The following is a 19,088-nucleotide window of genomic DNA, read 5'->3' on the forward strand; positions in this document are numbered from 1 at the left end:
TATAGGTGTCATTATCAGCACCCATAAATTTTAAGTTATTGAATTTTGAATATGATAGTGTTTCCATATGTTTACCATTGGAGTGGAATTAGTACCGTGAGTCCTGTAGCAATCTATTCATGTGTTTAGTTCCTTTAAGTTAATTATGACCAAGTTGGAAGATGAAGTCAAACTAGTAAATAATAAGAAAATAAAAAGTTAATGTTGGTCTTTAAAGATCGACGCACGCATTCACCAGTGCCTGTTAGGAACAGTACATACATGTACGTGTACTTAATGACTATCTGTTGTTGACTCAATCAGGAAACTACTGTATCTGCCCACAGGAGATCGTATCGTTGCTTACAATTGACTGGTCCAAGTTTCCTCTGACCCTTGCCACCCCATTTTTTATATTTGTACATTTATGTTGTGGTGTACCCAAATACAAATGTCCAAATATCAAAAATGGGGTGACTGGGGTGATAAGGTTCAGAGGAAACTCTGACTAACAACTGACCTTGTCATACATGTACTATATAATAACTACGTACATGTATGACAGGTCAATTGTAAGCAACGACGAGCCCCTGTGTATCTGTCGACTTCAAAGTAAAAATATAACTCATCGGTTAGTGTCTATGGATGGGTTTAACAGCATAATTCCACGAATGCATTTTCTATTATTATATGATGTATATTCTATTGTGCATCATTCTTTCTTTCATTTTTTATTATTTAATGTTGTATGTTTTATTTTGCTTTATTCCATGCTGAATTTTCTATGTGTATGATGCATATACTTGATAATTCTCACGCACTGCGCGTGACGCGTATTCTGTACAGAAATTATGTTCACATATTCGTCATGAATGCTTTCAAGCATGTATTTTCAACATATTAGCTCTTAAAACTAAAATGGTGAGTATTTTATACATGTTTTTAGCACATTTACTGTAAATTTTAGGTTCAGTAGCAAAAAACTGCGTAAAAAAAATATTGTTATTCAAAAACAAATCACGAGTAGAATTAAAAGGCTACCTGATGTGTTGGCTTCCAGGGGAAGGGGGCCTCTCCCCCTTCCCACCCTCCGCTAGAGTTTGGATCCAGTTGCCAGAACTGGGAGCAAAACCCCTCCCCCCCCCCCCATCATCATCTCAATCCTAACACTTATGGACCCTCGCCAGCTCTGAGGATCTATGTTATTGACTACATCTTTACATCTAACAATATTTCTTTATAAATCTGATGCGTGATAATGGAATACTGCAATTTCAGATTTTCTGATTTCATGTACATACATGTATTTTTAATATTACACACGTCAATGTTCATCATCATCATCGATCCCATAACCCAAGAGGTCATCGGGGCACCACCGTCGACTTTACAACCAAATTCTCTCCATCTTTCCCTGTTCTCTACTGCCTTTTGGGAATCTCCAAATCCCATGACTGCCCACTCCCTAATGTTGTTTCCCACCACGTTTTCTGTCTGCCTCTTCTTCTGCACGCTCGTACTGTGCCTTGCAAGATTGTTTTTGTCAGATGATGTTGAGACATGACCGTACCACTTCAGTTTGCGCTTTTTTTACAGTGGTCAAGAGGTTTTCAGAGAGTCCGATGGTTCGTTGGATCCTGCTGTGGACCACGTCCTAGGTTGCATAGTCAACGTATGAGATGCCCAAGATGATGCGATAGCAACTCATTTCAAAGGTTTGAATCCTTCTTTGTAAGTCTCGTTAACGTTATACAATGCATCATTCTTAGCCTCCTCTCATGCATTATTACAGTTCATTTAATTACATTTTGTTAAGCATTATAACGTTAAAACAAAAATAACATCGTAGAAGTTGCGATATAGCACAGTGAAACGTACAAGCTGTTAGCATAATGTATGTTGGAATACTGAATTCAACGTGATCTGTTGACATAATGTGACACTTTAATGATCCATTACGACAACAGATGGAGCCGTTAATCACTGAAGAACACATGTCGAGAATCCATTATATTGCAGATGCAAAGCACGAAAAGAAATAGCCACAAATCCCTTTTTCGCCCAAAAGCCTTGGTTAACTTGCCGCATACTGCAACATGGGGGGGGGGGGGGGGGCGGGGAGAGAAATTTACTTGCTATAGCAATCTCTTTGCAACTTGTCTAGCAAAATGGCACACACCTTATTTATTTATTTATCTTTTGCACTCATCAAAATCGGATAATCATATATATATATATATACAGTATCATGACCTTGAACACGCTTCGGTGTCAGGGGATTTTATTACTATCTCCTTCAATCCGTCCAGGTGTTTTGTATGTAAATATAACTCTAATTTAATGGCTTGAAATTCACCAAACGTATTCAGCTAATTCTTGGTATTACAAATATATGTAAAAGGGATATTTATTTTCGATTTTTGTGCAAGAAATCAAGGATAGAAGCTATACACGTACGTACATACATACTTAAGCCTTTCTGAGATTCCATATACTTCGGCTTATATGCTCTCTACCGGGGACTCTGAATGTGAACAAATGAAAGGTGACGTCGCATAACTCTCTCTCTCTCTCTCTCTCTCTCTCTTGAGCCAATATTATTTACTTCACGCCATCCAGTACAAAAAAGCACGACCAAACCACCTAATACAAAGAATTATTCCTATCTAAATTACTAAGCACGTATACCTAAAAATATAGAGAAAATTACATACGATAAGAAATTAGAAGAGGGTCCATTGTATGTAACTAATTCATGCTGTCATTAAGTCTCATGGATACTGTACTTAATTACGTTTGCTCCTGGATACTGGCTAATTACTCGGGCTGAGTAATATCTTTCCAACACTGACTCCCCATACTTAAAAATCACTAAATCAAAAAGCCATAAACGAACACGTAAATGCAAATGATCATATATATATATATATATATATATATATATATATATATATATATATATATATATATATATATATATATATATATGGTCTTTTACTATTACTATTGTTACCATTTCAGAAAGGGGATATGTTCTAATTTTAATGAGGATTTGTAATGACAAATGACCATTTGGTTCAACAAGGGTCTATCTTGTTTGTATATGACTGATTTCATATGCATTATCTTTAAAGGCCACGACAAGGCGGAGAATGATATGTTTAAAGCCGCGAGATTTTATTACTTAGAGTCTTGTGCTCGCAAATCGTGATCAATTCACGTTATAACTAAGTTGTGATGTGATCGTCAATTCAGAACAATGACGTAACAAACACAAACAATAGTTCCTCGAAGGGACGGTCGCTTGCCGCCAAGATAGTCAAGGAATTCTCCCTTTTATCTGTGGAGTCAACTATCTTTGATATTCTTCAGCGATAACAAGGGCTGTAATTTAGCTGCTGTGGTTGAAAACCTGGATATCAAATTGGCACCATTTTTATTTAGGACCAACAAGGCATCATAACAAGTCTTCAGGCGGAAACCAAGTGAAGATGTATTTGACTTTCCGTTTTGAGTGATTTGCCATAACAAGGTTGTCAAGATGGATACCATAGTGAGCAACGATAAAACAATTTTTGAAGATGGACGCCATGGTAACTATACTAGCTATCCAAACTTGACAGTTCCATGTTGGGGGATGGGGGTAATTTTTATTTTTGTTTTGTTTTGTGGGTTTCTAAAAAAATATATTTATTTTTTTGCGGGGGCGGGGGTAACCGATCGCTTCAATTATTATGGGTTTGCGAGCTACAAGCAATATTTACTTATCTCCGAAATTATAAAACATTACTACTTGCAAACTACGCACCTTCGAAAATGAAGATTTGACAACGGAAGTCCTCCAGTAAGCATCGCTAATTTTACACTTAGCGAAAACACATACTGACACTGTCTTTTCTTCAAAGATTTGTGCTTAGTGCAAAATTACTTTCAATAGATTATCAGACTGACTTCAAAGTAAAAGCGCCACATGTTTGGAACTAATTTGTTGCCCTTAACATAGAGAGTTGGTTAGCGTAGGAATAATATCCAAAATTGAATAGTTATTTGCCAAATAGCAGAGTCACTTATTTAGAGATTATGGCACAGAGTGACTAGCGATCAAATTAGCACCATTTCCGTTATGAACAGCCATCAGGGACACATAGTCTGAACGTGCTTTTCAAGACGGCAATTATGAGTCATACATGAAGTTGCACTGGCCCCATCTTCATTCCTTTTAGTGAAAATCCTATGCTGATATGCCCATTCCACTCAGAAGAAAAAGTAATACTATTTAAGTTGGTCACTGTGGCAGGCACACCAAGTGTCTGAATGGCTCCATTAGGACCAACAAGACATCATACTAAGTTATGTTGTAAAAACAATCCATGTCTATACGACCACTCGGTTACAATTCTGCGACAATGGTGTCAGAAGTGGGATATTTGGATTAAGTGAACCGTCATCACAGAAGTTGTGAAAGTAAACTCTGATCGTTTATACTCGTGTGTGACCTTCTTGAGAAGACAATCAAGTAGGTGTTCATTTTGTTTAGTAGTTCTAGGTCTGTGGGTCTAGTATAAATACTTATTCATTTTTGTTTTGAGTTGCCTTCATTAGGAATAGTTTCTTTTGTTAAATTAAATTTTTGTTACTATTAATCATGTCATCACTTAAGGACTTGGTCGCCTTAGGTAAAGAACTTGGGTATGAGGGTGAAAGTTTAAGGGAATTTATTAAGGAAGAACAAGCCAGGGAGAGGGATGAAAGGGTTAGGGCGAGGGAATTAGAAAGGGAAGAACAAGCCCGGAGAGGGATGAAAGGGTTAGGGCGAGGGAATTAGAAAGGGAAGAACAATCCCGGGAGAGGGATGAAAGGGTAAAGGAGATGGAAATGACCAAACAACTTGAAAGGGAAAAAAGGGAAACAGGGGAAAGGCGAGCAGAATTAGAAAAACAGTTCGAAAGGGAAAAGATAGAACTAGAAAAACAGGCCGAAAAAGAAAGGATAGAATGGGAAAGGGGAGCTGAGAGGGAGAAGATAGAGTTAGAAAAACAAGCAAGGTTAGAAGCGTTGGAGGTAGAAGAAAGATTAAGGCAACGAGATCATGAACGTAAGATAGAGTTAGCAACAGCTAGAAAAGGAGAACACGATTCTGCCTCTAGTATATTAAAGGGTCCCAAACTACCCCCCTTTGACGATGAGAAAGATAACATGGATAGTTATCTTTGAGCGGTATGCCGAGAACCAGAAGTGGAGTCGGAATGACTAGTCATTTTTGGATCACGTCAAGGAGTATACACTCTCCTTTATTCTCCAGCCATAGGGCTGCGTCTGCGTCTGTGCGTCTGCGTATGTGAATCTGTAGCTGCGTCTGTGTGTCTGTGTTGGCAGCTGTGTCTGTGTTGGCAGTAGCTGTGTCTGTGTTGGAAGCTGTTTCTGTATTGGAAGATGATTCTGACTGTGTTCGTAGCTGACTGTTATAGTAGCTGTCTATTATGGTAGCTGACCGTGTCTGTAGCCGTGAATGTATATGAAATGTTATTGTGAATATAACTAGAGCGGTCCGAAGCTGTACGAAGCAGTCTAAAGTTTCTTGGAGTCATCTGGAGCTTCCAGAACAACGCTGTCTGTTGTGATAACATTATTGTGAATCTTAGTCGTGATAAGATTATTTTGAATCTTTAGTTGTGTCAAAGATTATTGTGAATCTTTAGGTGTGTCAAAGATTATTTTGAATCTTTAGGTGTGTCAAAGATTATTTTGAATCTTTAGGTGTGTCAAAGATTATTTTGAATCTTAAGTTGTTTCAAAGACTATTTTTGAATCTTTATAATTTTGTTATTGTTGAACAACATACTGTTTAAGGGGTAAGTGCAGCCCATGAGGGTTCTTGGATCTGCACTTCATTTTATTCAATATTTGTTTTGTTTATTTTCAATCGTATTTTTACATCATATATTTATCATTATTAACTCATTCATAAATTTCCATCTTTCTTACATTGTGTTTGGCTTGTTCATTTCTTCCAAAAACCCACTCGGTTACAATTCTCCATTAGGACCAACAAGACATCATACGAAGTTATGTTGTAAAAACAATCCATGTCTATACGACCATCCATTCAAGAACAGTGGTGATAATATAAGATGGTCGCTGATGTGGCAATATTGGGCAGCAGATCTACGCCATTTTTTTAAGAAGCAACTATATCTCACAGCAAATATTCTGGTGAAAACGCAATGGCAATATTTCTTTTGATCCAGACATCATAAGAATTCTGGTGAAAAATCCCATGGCAATATTACATTCGTTCAGGAGATGTAGCAATAACAGCATTTTCAAGCAGTCTTCTGGTGAAAATACCGTATCAATATGACTTTCCGTTCTGGAGCAGTAGCAATAACAAGACTTCTAAGATGGCACATCACAAAAGATGATTCAGTGAAAGTCTCATGTTAGTATTCAGGAAGAGCAGTACTATTTTTCAAGATGGCCGTTCTGGAAGCCATATTGGCAATCATGTTAGCATAATTTTCATTTCGGCCCAACTATACATCATAGGAAGTTTTCTCTGGAAAACCCCATAGCATTATTTCTTTTCATTTAGAAAGATTAGTGACAGTTTTTTCAAAATGGCTACTATGGTGCCCAGCACCATTCTCATGTATGACTAATTAGACATCAAAAATGTCTTCTGGTGAAAAATCCCATGGCAATAACTATTTGCGCTAGTGCAAGAATATTTGTGATGAGGGGTGAATGGGTCTTGTTATGCATTGGAAACAAAGCAATATTGACCATTGGGGGCCATACAAACCCAGGAATGTGGTCACATGACTCGTTCAGCCAATGGAAGATAGTTAAGGTGTACGAATATATGGGTCAGCATCCTTAGCGTCACTTGCAAAGAATTTTTGGAGATACGGGCAGTATATTTAAAGAGCATAATTTTTACATTTTCCAACACCACCCCACCAACCGCCTTGGGGTATAGCTTCCTATGTTGTAGTTATTTTGTAAATAATTGTAGGCATGTTATATCATTTGAACATAACTTGTTTTAGCATCATATGAATTTCTCAGCAGTAACATTGTATGATGATGGTGTTCACACCGGTACGACACACATTATTCAAGTGTCATATCTTTCATGTCTTTGTATCCTTTGTTATGTGTATACATTTGGAAACAAATTTTTTTAAATATATTTTTTATTAAAGAAAAAGAAATATCATGGTTCTTTCGGTTACATGTACATTATGGCGGTCTCAGCTCCCAAATGGATTATTTTTTGGTTGATGGTTACAAATTTACATTCAGGTCTGAATTTAAACTATGTAGTTTATCACATACTATGTTAAAGTAATTTTGTAAATAACCTTATGCATGTTAGATCATATGTACATATTATTATTTTCAATACAATTGTCACTTATGTGGCCTGCATCAGCAAATCGTTTTCAGTGTTATTCGTTATGCTCAAATTCTTACTTTCCTCCTTAGTATTGTTATCCTCTCACACACGCTTCATCACAAATTATATTTCGTTCAGGAGAAGTATCGATAATAATATTTTCAAGATGACCATTGGCAACCGGACTAGTCATCAGATTAGAACTATACATCAAAAGAATCTTCTGATTAAAACAGTATCCAACTCATTTGCCGTTTAGGATTGGTAGTGATCACACGATTGTGGCGGCCATATTGACTTCATATCAGTACCATTTAATTCAGGACCAACAATGCATCACAAGACGTCTTTAGCGAAAGATTTTCAAGATGGCCAATATGACGGCCATATTGGATGACCAACTAGACTATGATGTGAATATGTGTACAAACCTTCGTTGCAATACACTGAGTAGCTTAAGTGGAGAAGCGATCACAAAAATGTGCTAACGGACGGACGGACGGACGGACGATGGAAAGGAGACCAACCCATAAGCTCTTTTTGTCTATGACCAGTGGAGTTCCCAAACGTTTTGAATAAAAACCGGAGATCATGCTGGAACTACTATTGCAAGGTGACGGTGAATTTTTTTTTCACACATCTATTCACCTGTAAAAGGGGCATTCATATAATAATAATAATAATAATAATAATAGTCTGGGGTAAGAAACATTTATATTGTCGCATTACTCATCAAACAGATCGTTGCCTTCGAGTCACGGCAGGTTAGATCCATGGTTCAGTCCTCCGTGATTTTAACATGTAATACAACTGACCCGCGGTCACTATTTACACTCCGTTATCACTGTGTCCTCTGTTACGATGATGGAATATTTAAGCATTGCTTATTGCGTCATGCTAATTTATAAATTCCATTGTGCTGCAATGTAGCTTTCTGAAAGTGAATGTTTTACCTAACAGTGTGTTATAAAATAAAATACGCCAATTGCAATGGGAACATTTAGAACTTGAAAAGACCCAGTTACAACTGTTAACGCGTATAATACAATATACATGTAAAATTACTCACAGAATCAGAAAGAAAAAAAAATGGCAGTATTGTGATAACCCACTTAATAATAAATTTTGTAATAATTTTGGCAGATGTAAAGTGCATATAGAACGTACATCTTAAATAGATATTCCAAAACAGAACATTACCAAGCAGCATATGCGGCATATACTAATAGAAAAATACATGTATGGAATTAAAATACAAACATAATATTATGGCGGTAATTCCCCCCCCCCCCAAAAAAAATAAGTGTCTCGTGACGGCTTCACGAGGAAAATGATCAAAAGGTAAACATTATCATGAACATCATTTTTTAATAACAAGAATTTTTGTGGGGATGGTGTTATTTTATAAAGAGTAGATGTCAATGGAGTATAAACAATTAATCGCACTGAAGAAACTGTCATACTCTCTAATAAACAATGTCATACTCTCTAATAAACAATCATATTTGCTACGTTTAAGGATAAAGCTACAGCGTTCATAACGGTTTTTACCATTTTAGTGTACAACGCCATGCTTTCTCAACGAATAAACTTCAGAACGAATTACGGCAAACATGACATTATCTCCATGTGCCTGGTCAAAAACAAGTGCGTTTAAAATAATCTGACGTTAGTAATGTAATCTCTCTTTTTTTGGTATATTGCTGACAAATTTAACCAGTGCAACAAGTACTATCATTTTTGAGAAAGAACGGCGAAGTTACGGCATCATGAAGAAAAGAACGTACGTCTCTAAACGTGATCTGCTAAGATTGAACGTGTACATGTAGTCGATCATCAGTATGTACGTTGCAACTAAATAATTTGATGAATGCATTATCATTGTACGGGGATGGAGGATATCTAAGAAATTTAAAACATTGTACTTTTGTCTACATTATGCACGTTCGTATGTGCGTATGCTTTGATAGGTCACTGCTAAAAAAATGGCTAAAGAAATGCAACTTTTATACACTATATACGGTTACTGGGATGAAATTGACATCTGCTGTGGACAGAATTGGCACGTAGGGGTATCTCCCGTCTGTTTCTTTACCGTGTCGTCTCGGAGAGTGAATGCAATACACTTTAGAAGGCAGCCGTAAAACCCACTGCACGCAGCAAACATACCTGCGATGGCGCTCCTCTAGATTGCATGGACATCCACTAGCGTTAGTGGATATCCATCCTATCCACTCTGTCCAAGACAGGAGGCAGGCCATGAATAAGTACTATCGTCAAGATGACGCATCCATTACCTAGGAGTGTTCCTAGAGCTAAATACCATGTACAATTTTGAACCGCGGTATTTCTGAACATATCTTGATACTTACCACTGTATACCACAATTATATCAGGACAAACAATTTAATATTCTAGGGCGGAACCTGGCGCATATTTGTAACAAAATTGCATCTCTCTATAGGTACAAAAATCTTGCCCCGATTTATATCAATATAACACGATAGTATATAACAGAAAGGACCAGTAAAGATAAAATACACGTGCTCAACAAGAAAATATTTAGAGGTAAATTTCAAGCAGAACAAGTGCTCTCCTAAAAACCTTAGGATGATTCGCTGTCTTACATGGGGGGGGGGGGGGGCGAGTGTCCGAGTGGTCTAAAGCGCTCTCCATTACGGATCACTGCCATCTCACCTCTGTCTGCGTAGGTTCGAGTCTCGGATTCAGCTAATGTGGGTATGTGAGAAAGCTTGCCAGTAGCTTCTCGTGGGTCGGTGGTTCTCTCCAGGGCTTTACCGGGTTCTTCCTCCACCATTAATATTGGCCGCCATGTAGAGCCTACCGTGTGCTGAGAAATGGCGTTAAACCCTACTACAACAACAACAACGGTCTTACATATGAATACGTGCATGTAATACAATAAGCTTGTAAATAACAAAAGAAGATAACTTTTTTTAAAATCAGGAAGTTTACCAAAAGTTTGATTTGGCCAGAATAAATTTAACATTTGGCTATCACACTCACATATGTGTCACTGTCAAACATGTGATTAAATGGTTATACAATAAATATAATTATATCTGCAATATTCAAAAAAAATATAACGTTTGTAAAAAAAATATATATAATATAGTGCCTGGGAACTAAACAGTCACTTTTTGTTTAAAGAAAACCAAAAATACAACATCCAAACAAATCAACCAACTCAGTATGATACTTTTCATTATTTGTCATTGTTTTTTTCTTATAGTTTTTCCATATTAATTTGGTGAATGAAATTTGTGGGAGTGCAAAAAAATGACTGCTGCACCTTGAAAACAATGGTTGTTCTTGTCCGCTGTACATTATCAGCAGGTAATGGTCACACTAATGAACACCAATGAACAGATGATGTCCTGAAAAAGGAATCAATGCCAAAAAAAATCTTCATTTTATGTCTCTGAAATTATGCATCTCTTGTTACTAAAAGGCATACAAAAAATTCCCCCTCTTTTGCAGTATATAAGTGTTCAATTCAAGCCTTGATTGTATTTTACTGATTCTTGGCATAAATTCATAAGCTCAGGAACTGTAATATGGTTACTAATACAAATCAACAACATGTAAAGCAAACTAGCATGATAATTGATGGAAGCACAAAAAGTCTACTATCTATCAAACTTCACCCACCTTTATGCCAACTCTAAGCTGTACCACTTGTCAGACAAAACAATCACTTCTACCTTATGTATTGATTAACTTAACTGTTCCTCACTAATGAAAAATCTATAGAACATCTGACTTATACACTTGCTTAAAAGTCAGACGAGCTGCAAACAACACAGACACAGGTCTGTCATCACATAACATGACAGCAGATCTGAGTCTTAATACTGATTGTTCTAACCAATTACTCCTGGCAGATGTGGGTCTGTGAAATTTGCAGTTAGACTTAACTTATAAGTGAGTATATATGGTATTTGCAATCTAAGCAGAAATTAAAGAACTATGTAGGACATGTAAATCGCATGTCACAACGAAAACCTGGACAAGCAATGAAAATGAATATAGCGGCATTGTTATCCATATTATTTTACTGCCAAAAGGTTAAAGCAGCTAACCTATTAGAAACCTAATCAGGGCTACTTGTCCTGCAGATCAAGGGACTCAAAAGCTTTTACCTGTCCTGCATGCCAAGTGACTCCAGACGTTTTACTTGTCCTGTATCAATTGTATTCATCATACTACTGTATATTATACTCAATCAGCTGAAAATGCCTATCCTCCAATTAAAGGAGCATTTTGAAATAATGTTGGCTTTCCTCAGCCACCACTGGCAAATATGAGTAGACAAGTGGAATTTATGAGCACTACCAATAATATACAGGGGAAGAAACTCCCTTCTCCAATAAGTCTAGGTAACCAAAGATACTTTTATGATCATGTAAACTTTATGTAACTAGCCCAATTTTAAAAAGAAAACATAATTAAAATTAAAAGCATTTGTGACCCTTTCACCCACTGGATCTTGAGAAGCTACAAGACTAGGTTACTTATTGCCATAATTTATGTACTGCGATAAAAAACAGTGTTTTGCGAAATACTGAAGAAAATCTGTAGAAAGCAAAAAATAAGATCAAAGAGTGAGGAAAAAATCAAAGTATCATAGAAGTTTAATTTATTTTAAATCTCTCTAAGGGAACAATTACATGGACACCACATTACATATGGGAGAATCTGAACTACGTGTATAAGATCATAGGATACTGTTTAACTTTCACTTCTACTCTGGCCAAGATGGCAGTTATGATAATATGGTGTTGATGAACATTGTTATGCTGATCATCCCACAGAAAACTTGACCACCACATTATGTTGCAAAGAAATGGAAAGGTTACAAAATATAGATTGATTTTAAATCTTGGAGAATTTCAGTCAAAAATGCTTCCCTTTTACACTGCACCTGCTCATACAAGAGTTCAGGTCCACATCTGTCGGGTTGAAATGCAACGTACGGTATTTCCACCAGTTTCTCAATGGTCACATCTTTCATAAATATTTTTCGCATTTTAGAACACCACTTTAAGAGACCAAATCTTCAAACAAAATAAATTAAGGCTAAATCAGAAATTTTAGTTGTACCAGTTTTACTCTTTATTGAAATACTGCAAAATCATTTTCACTTAAAATGTCCTGGAGAATACACACCAGTGATATCCATACGATAATATGCAGATACACCTGTTACACCGCACCCTCCTAACAGGAGGTAAATAAGGATAATGTCACTAATGGAAAAATATCATGTATAGCCATGATTGTATGTAAGCTGAAGAAGATAATAATGACGTGTTGATAAGAGACTCCAATGAAGGTCACATGCTCAAAGACAACAGATAGCTTTAATTCTGTCTTTCTGTGTAAGATGATATTCATTGACACCAAAACAGTCATTGATGTGATGAGATTTCTTAAGAATGGGATTGAAGAAGAGAGAATTTTCTCAAGGGGAGAGATTTTCAAGTTTGTAAATGAAGGCCAGTATGTGTCTAGTAACAGCATCTATGAATAAATCCCTTTATACTGATTGCTTGAATATAAATGCCTGATAAATAGCCAAACAAATGAAGATAAAATTTACAGGTGTTTATCTTCTTTATTAGTACAGTGGCAGCAATTATGCCTTATGACAATGTCATATAGCTGTACTACAACTACGTTTTTTTCCTGCATCAAAATCATGCAAAACTAATTAATTTTAATCATTTTGTCCAAAGACCTGTAGTTTGTGTTGTAGAAAAACCAATGCTGTCTCCTGCATGTCAGACATATATATTCTACCACAACTCTATGGTCTTGAAATAAGTAATACAAATAAGTGAAAACCAACAAGTATTGTAAAATTCAATTTATTTCCCTAGAATAAAAAGTGAAAATGTAAAAATAACTTATGGTATTTCAAACTACATTCCAAATAATCCTAGAATTTCTAACAAAAGTCCTAATAAAAACAGTTCTGAATAAACTTAAGTGGTCTTCCAAATAATTTCCAATGCTGAAAGTGTCAATATGCCTGTACTGGCTGGTAGTCTCTAATGTACTAATGTACCAGCAAACTGAATTGTAATGATGTGCCAACAGTCTTTTGTTGAATCACTGTCATATAATCCAAGGTTTCTTTGTTCGAGTTCACAATAATTCCCAGTTAATGTCTCTTTCAAAGAATATTATAGTCCACTTTGTGTTTCTAAAGAAGAATCATTTACATAATTTCTGCCCAAATCAAACACGGAACAAAACAATTGATTCAGCCTCAAGATCTTATAGTACGAAAAAATAATTTTTAAATAAATATGATTATATAAACAACTAAGACGCAAAAGAAGAACCAGGATGTATGACAAAAGTTCATTTCCAGAATAATCCCAGCTATAATTAGACAAGGTCTGTTACTAGATTATAATACAGCATTTCATGGGGAATTTCAAATGTTCTGGACACAGATTGCGATAAACATATTTTTTACAAAACCAAAATCAATGTTTCTAGTCAGGTAGAAAATAAACTTGATTTTGGTAAAGTCAACTACAAAATACAATTTTACATAACCCATAGCAAATAACAAATTTAAAAAACTAAAAAAACAATGCCAATTATTTATACATAACAATTCAAGCATACTATAAGGGGTCTATTCATAGATCTTGTTCTTATACAAATACAGGCCCTGATTTATGAAATTAAAAATCTGTCTTTGAGAAGATTCCCCCTCTTTAACACATCAATCCCTGGTGACGAGTTTACATGGCAGGAGGTAGCAGCCTACTGCCGAGCTATGTAACATCAAGGTCATGTACGATACACTAAAGTTGGTGGTATTATAGAAATGTACACAGATGTAGCTCCACAATGATAACAAATAATCTGGAATTTGTAGTTGCACTACAAAATACAGAGGGAAAAACATCATTTTTTTGGACCCAATTTTTTTTCCACCTAAAATTCGCCTGTGGTCAGAATCTGATTTTGTGTCCGGATTTTAGACCTTTCAGTCTCAGATCTAAGGCAGACTGGTATGAACTGCAAACAGACAGATGAACCTTTGCAAAAAGTAGAATAAGATGGGTATTTGGAATAAAGAGTGGTATCAATACGAAAATAATAGGTCTGTTAAGCACAATAAAAAAGAACTCCATTATTAACCCTTCTGCTCATGCGCAAGCCAAATAGCCAATGAAAAACGATGTTTCTAACACAGCTAGGCATTATGTTATTGGAAGATCACATGGAAGTTGGCGTTTTAATATGTATTCAGAAATAGCTTTCAAAATGTGTTTCCTACTCGAATTTCAGGCGAAAATGACAAAAACCTCCAGGGGTTAATGTGTTCATCAAACTCTGGCCAAAGGAGGTAGGAGCTACAGTAACAGCATGGCAGACTTTGCAGTCAATTGAGTGCAGGTTCAAATGCTGCTACTGAATAGGCCCAGACCCGCTACAGTCAGATGTGATTTGTCTTTGGACAAGGCTCTTAACTCAAAATGAAGAACTCAATGCTATCAGATTAGCCATTCAAATTCAAAATGATAGTGCTTGATAATTGCAAGAACACTTACTCAAGCAGAACCATATGTTCAAAATGTGCCTTGAATTTTTTTGGTTAATAAACCAATTGATATATTCTAAAAGGCATGAATAACATTGTAATGGTTAAGATTTTTAGTTTGTGTCCTACAGTGTTTTAAGTTTGTGTCCTGCAGTGTTTTAAGTTTATGTTCCTGCTACATGTAGTAGTTCCTGTAGTGTTTTAAGTTTGTGTCCTGCAGTGTTTTAAGTTTGTGTTCCAGCTAGTAGTTCCTGCAGTGTTTTAAGTTTGTGCCCTGCAGCATTTTAATTTTGTGTTCCTGCAGAGTTAACAAAATACTCCAACTGATTTCAAATAGTGTAATTACTTCCAAACCTGGAAGTAAAATACCCAGTTGATTTCAAATAGTGTAATTACTTCCAAACCTGGAAATAAAATACCCAATTGATTTCAAATAGTGTAATTACTTCCAAACCTGGAAATAAAATACCCAATTGATTTCAAATAGTGTAATTACTTCCAAACCTGGAAATAAAATACCCAATTGATTTCAAATAGTGTAATTACTTCCAAACCTGGAAATAAAATACCCAATTGATTTCAAATAGTGTAATTACTTCCAAACCTGGAAGTAAAATACCCAATTGATTTCAAATAGTGTAATTACTTCCAAACCTGGAAGTAAAATACCCAATTGATTTCAAATAGTGTAATTACTTCCAAACCTGGAAGTAAAATACCCAATTGATTTCATATAGTGTAATTACTTCCAAACCTGGAAATAAAATACCCAATTGATTCTGTTTTATTCATTTAGAGTTCTTTATCTTCCTGATCAGGAAATATTTGCACCTCACTATAGCTGATATTTTTGTATATAAGATCTTTCACCCAAGAGACCCATGAGATTTGTTAATTTCCACCAAGAGGCTTAGATGTGGTAATGGATGAATGGACAGTATCAAAACATCCTTTACTAAAGCACTGGGATAAAAATACATGGAAAATGATGCTTTGTGTACACACTGACTGACAGATTTTCACAATGCGGCTATATTCTTCCAAAAACTAGGCATAAAAATAAGCTGGCAGATAATCAGCCTTGTTTACAAATCAAGCTGTTATCTATAGTATACATGTATATATGATTTTCAATATCTTTTTTAAATTCTAATATTGCCAGCAAAGATGATTCTGCCGCTGTCTCTGTATTAAAGTCATACTTATGTCTCTGCTATCAGATAATGTAGAGGGGAAAAAAATGATACTGTTTATATTTACCTGTTTCCAGACAAAGGAGTCCATGTGATTGCGTCCAATTGTGATGACAACATGTATCACAGATAAGGTCATGGCACTAAATACAGCTACTCGCATCCGAACAGGTAAAAGGGTATAGGACATGTAGATAAAACAAATTGTGCACCAGACTCCATCTGTGGCAGAGTGTGGATCACAGTCTATTGTTATTAAAATAACAATTCCACATAACAAAACAATTATAATGTAGCATAATAAAATTAACTGGCTTTGATTAAACAATGTTCTATTGCACACAACCTCTAGGACGACAAAGACAGTTATCACAACACCGAGGGTAACCCCTCTGGCTGGAAGAGTCGCACCACCAATATAATAAAATATTATAAGCATTACACATATTACGCAGAAAAGTCCCATTAATATTGTCAGGTTGTACTGATCCAATTTGAAGAAATATCTCTGGTACAAATTTTCAAGTTTTGTGTCTTTAAACCTTTTACTTCGAACAATTTCTTTGCAATCATCTATACTGCAAATGCCTCCACTGCCAAGCGGAATTAAATCATCTGTTAGTTTTCTGGTTGTGACCTGGCTTTTTGGCCGCTGAGATTCTGCCTCATACTTTTCCTGAGCACGCTCCCATGCAGATTTCCTTGTCTGAGTGTTTGAGGTGCCTGGCCGCGAATCAGAATCAGCTGGAGTGACCTTACCACTTTTTAATGCAAAGATATTGGTGCTCTTTTTTCCAACGCTATCCTGTCCAACAGAAATAGAATCTATTTTCTCCAACCCATTTACCATCTTGCCAGCATCACCATTGATCTCCTCCAGCTGGATGCCATTGGCAAATATCGGTGTTTTCTTCTTCTTATACTTGTCTCCCATTGCCTTCCTTTATGATTTGGAGATGGACGCCACTTTATGTGTCCCAAAATGTCATTGTGTTCATTAAAGAATTATTATACAATCTCATCTGTCATGCTTCTGCTTGTTTTCCAAGTGTTATCTAAAAATTAAAAGGATAATATTTGTCAACAACTATTCTTAAGAATGACAATAAAAAAAATAATCAAAACATCGAATAAAAAGGTGTCAAGTAAATTTGTCCAATAGTTACCTAGTTATTAAAGCACTGATTTCTCCATATTTTCATTTCGGGATGGGAATTTTTAATGAGAAGGAAGTTTTCATATGAAAGCAGTATTTGTAAATGAACTGCCTATAGTATCTCACCAAGCAGGTGTGAAATAAATAACTTTCAATGAGTAAAGTCTCAAAACAAACATATACATCATCATAATGTGTTTTGACAATGGTGCTATTTTCTATGCATTACAAGTCCACCCCATGTTTCATATAACTATGTAAGAACATGTATTACCTTGAAACTACCACCACCACCATTACTGTAATCAGTGCTACTTTGTTGTTACAGTTATTTCAAAACTTTCTTTCATTCTTTCCAAACTGATATACATGTGTGGCACTATACAACCAAAGATAAAGGACTTTACATCTGTGCAACACAAACAGCAAGTACTTGGAGGATGAGGTTTCCATGGTCACTTCAGACAGCAGTTCCCAACCACAGGTACCAACCTAAATCAGGGTTACAAAGAGGGAGGGGTCCTCAGTAGGGTCATCAGAAGAAATCATATATCATGAGCATTTGGGTCAGGAAGTTTTGTTGGTCACCAGTTTAGGGTCACAGCAATAAAAAGATGGGAACCACTGACTTAGGTGAATATGATGGTGCTCAATGAATGAATAGCCAAAGATATGCAAGATGTGGACAAAAATTTGTAAATAAATCAAAATAATTTTAAAAAAGACTCCTTAAATTGTTGATATTTAGTATCATTACATCAAATCAGAGAATACAACAGATAATTAACACAGTTCAATGAGTTCATTGGTAACTACAAACGAAAGTATGTTTGGCTTTCAACACTAAATCTACAGTATTCTGCCAGGTCCCAATTTCACTAAATATCTTGAAAGTTTCTAAGAATTGTAAAAATCTTTCTTACTGATCGGTTCATAACAACTTTTCATAGAACATTCAGAAGGGATTAAATGCACTTTTATCTTAATTCTTGACATAAATCTTCTTTTATCCTGTGTGAATTTTTAGATTCCCCTTCAAAATTTAGACTTTTGCTGCTGATTTTTTTTAATTTATTTTTTTGTTCGAGGGTGAAAAAATATCCAATTGTTACACACAAAAAGTGTGGCGTTAATAGCCGGCTTAAGGCGACCCCGCCCCTCCCAAACAAAAATACATGGCGCGAGAAAAAACCATACATCTGTAATAGTTACTACAACATCGTTAAGCCAGCGTAAAAATGCAAGATGTAAATATGCATTGTACGTACATATATTTACAATTGTGTTATCATGGAATGATTTTGACCACGTTTACAAGATAACCTTCAACTACATGATGATCCACTGACACACCTTACCGTTTTGAATCTCCCTCCTTGTTGAGTTCAGCTTTGATTTGGGGATATAAAATTGCCTTTTCTTGCCTCTAATACGCAGACGATACATTCCTCGACAATGGTTCAATACACAACTGTTTAATTGTTATGAGTTTTGTTCAACAACCGATAGTCTTTTCCTGCTTATCTGCAGCGAGTGTGACATCACTTTCTGATTGGTCGATATTTCGCGCACCTTGTGTCGTCTGTCAAAAGCTCTTCTGGTCACCATGGAAATTTACGATGGGAATTGTTTGCACGAGATGTAATCAATAGAATTATGACATAGTAACTTTGCTATCTCGAAAACTCTTGAATGTTCAGCGTTAACCGCCTAATTGTGTTCGCTTAATGAAGGTATCAATATGGAGATTAGTAATCACACAGGAGCACAAAA

The 19,088-nt window shown here is 35.9% G+C and overlaps 1 protein-coding gene across 1 annotated transcript in view; it reads right to left on the reverse strand.

Moving 5' to 3' along the window:
• Positions 1–18,833, reverse strand: part of LOC149776196 (adenylate cyclase type 5-like) — a 153,172-nt gene extending 134,339 nt beyond the window's left edge. Inside the window, exons 1-2 of the mRNA XM_089942519.1 lie at positions 18,674–18,833; positions 16,227–17,214 (exon numbers count right to left, since the gene is read on the reverse strand). Of these exons, the coding sequence (XP_089798645.1) occupies positions 16,227–17,093 (867 nt within the window). The 5' untranslated portion in view covers positions 17,094–17,214; positions 18,674–18,833. The remainder of the gene's footprint in view (positions 1–16,226; positions 17,215–18,673) is intronic.
• Positions 18,834–19,088: the final 255 nt, after the last annotated feature.

The sequence above is a fragment of the Sinohyriopsis cumingii genome, chromosome 18 (genome assembly GCF_028554795.1).
Source record: "Sinohyriopsis cumingii isolate HCF-2022 chromosome 18, ASM2855479v2, whole genome shotgun sequence".
Classification (NCBI taxonomy): domain Eukaryota; kingdom Metazoa; phylum Mollusca; class Bivalvia; order Unionida; family Unionidae; genus Sinohyriopsis; species Sinohyriopsis cumingii.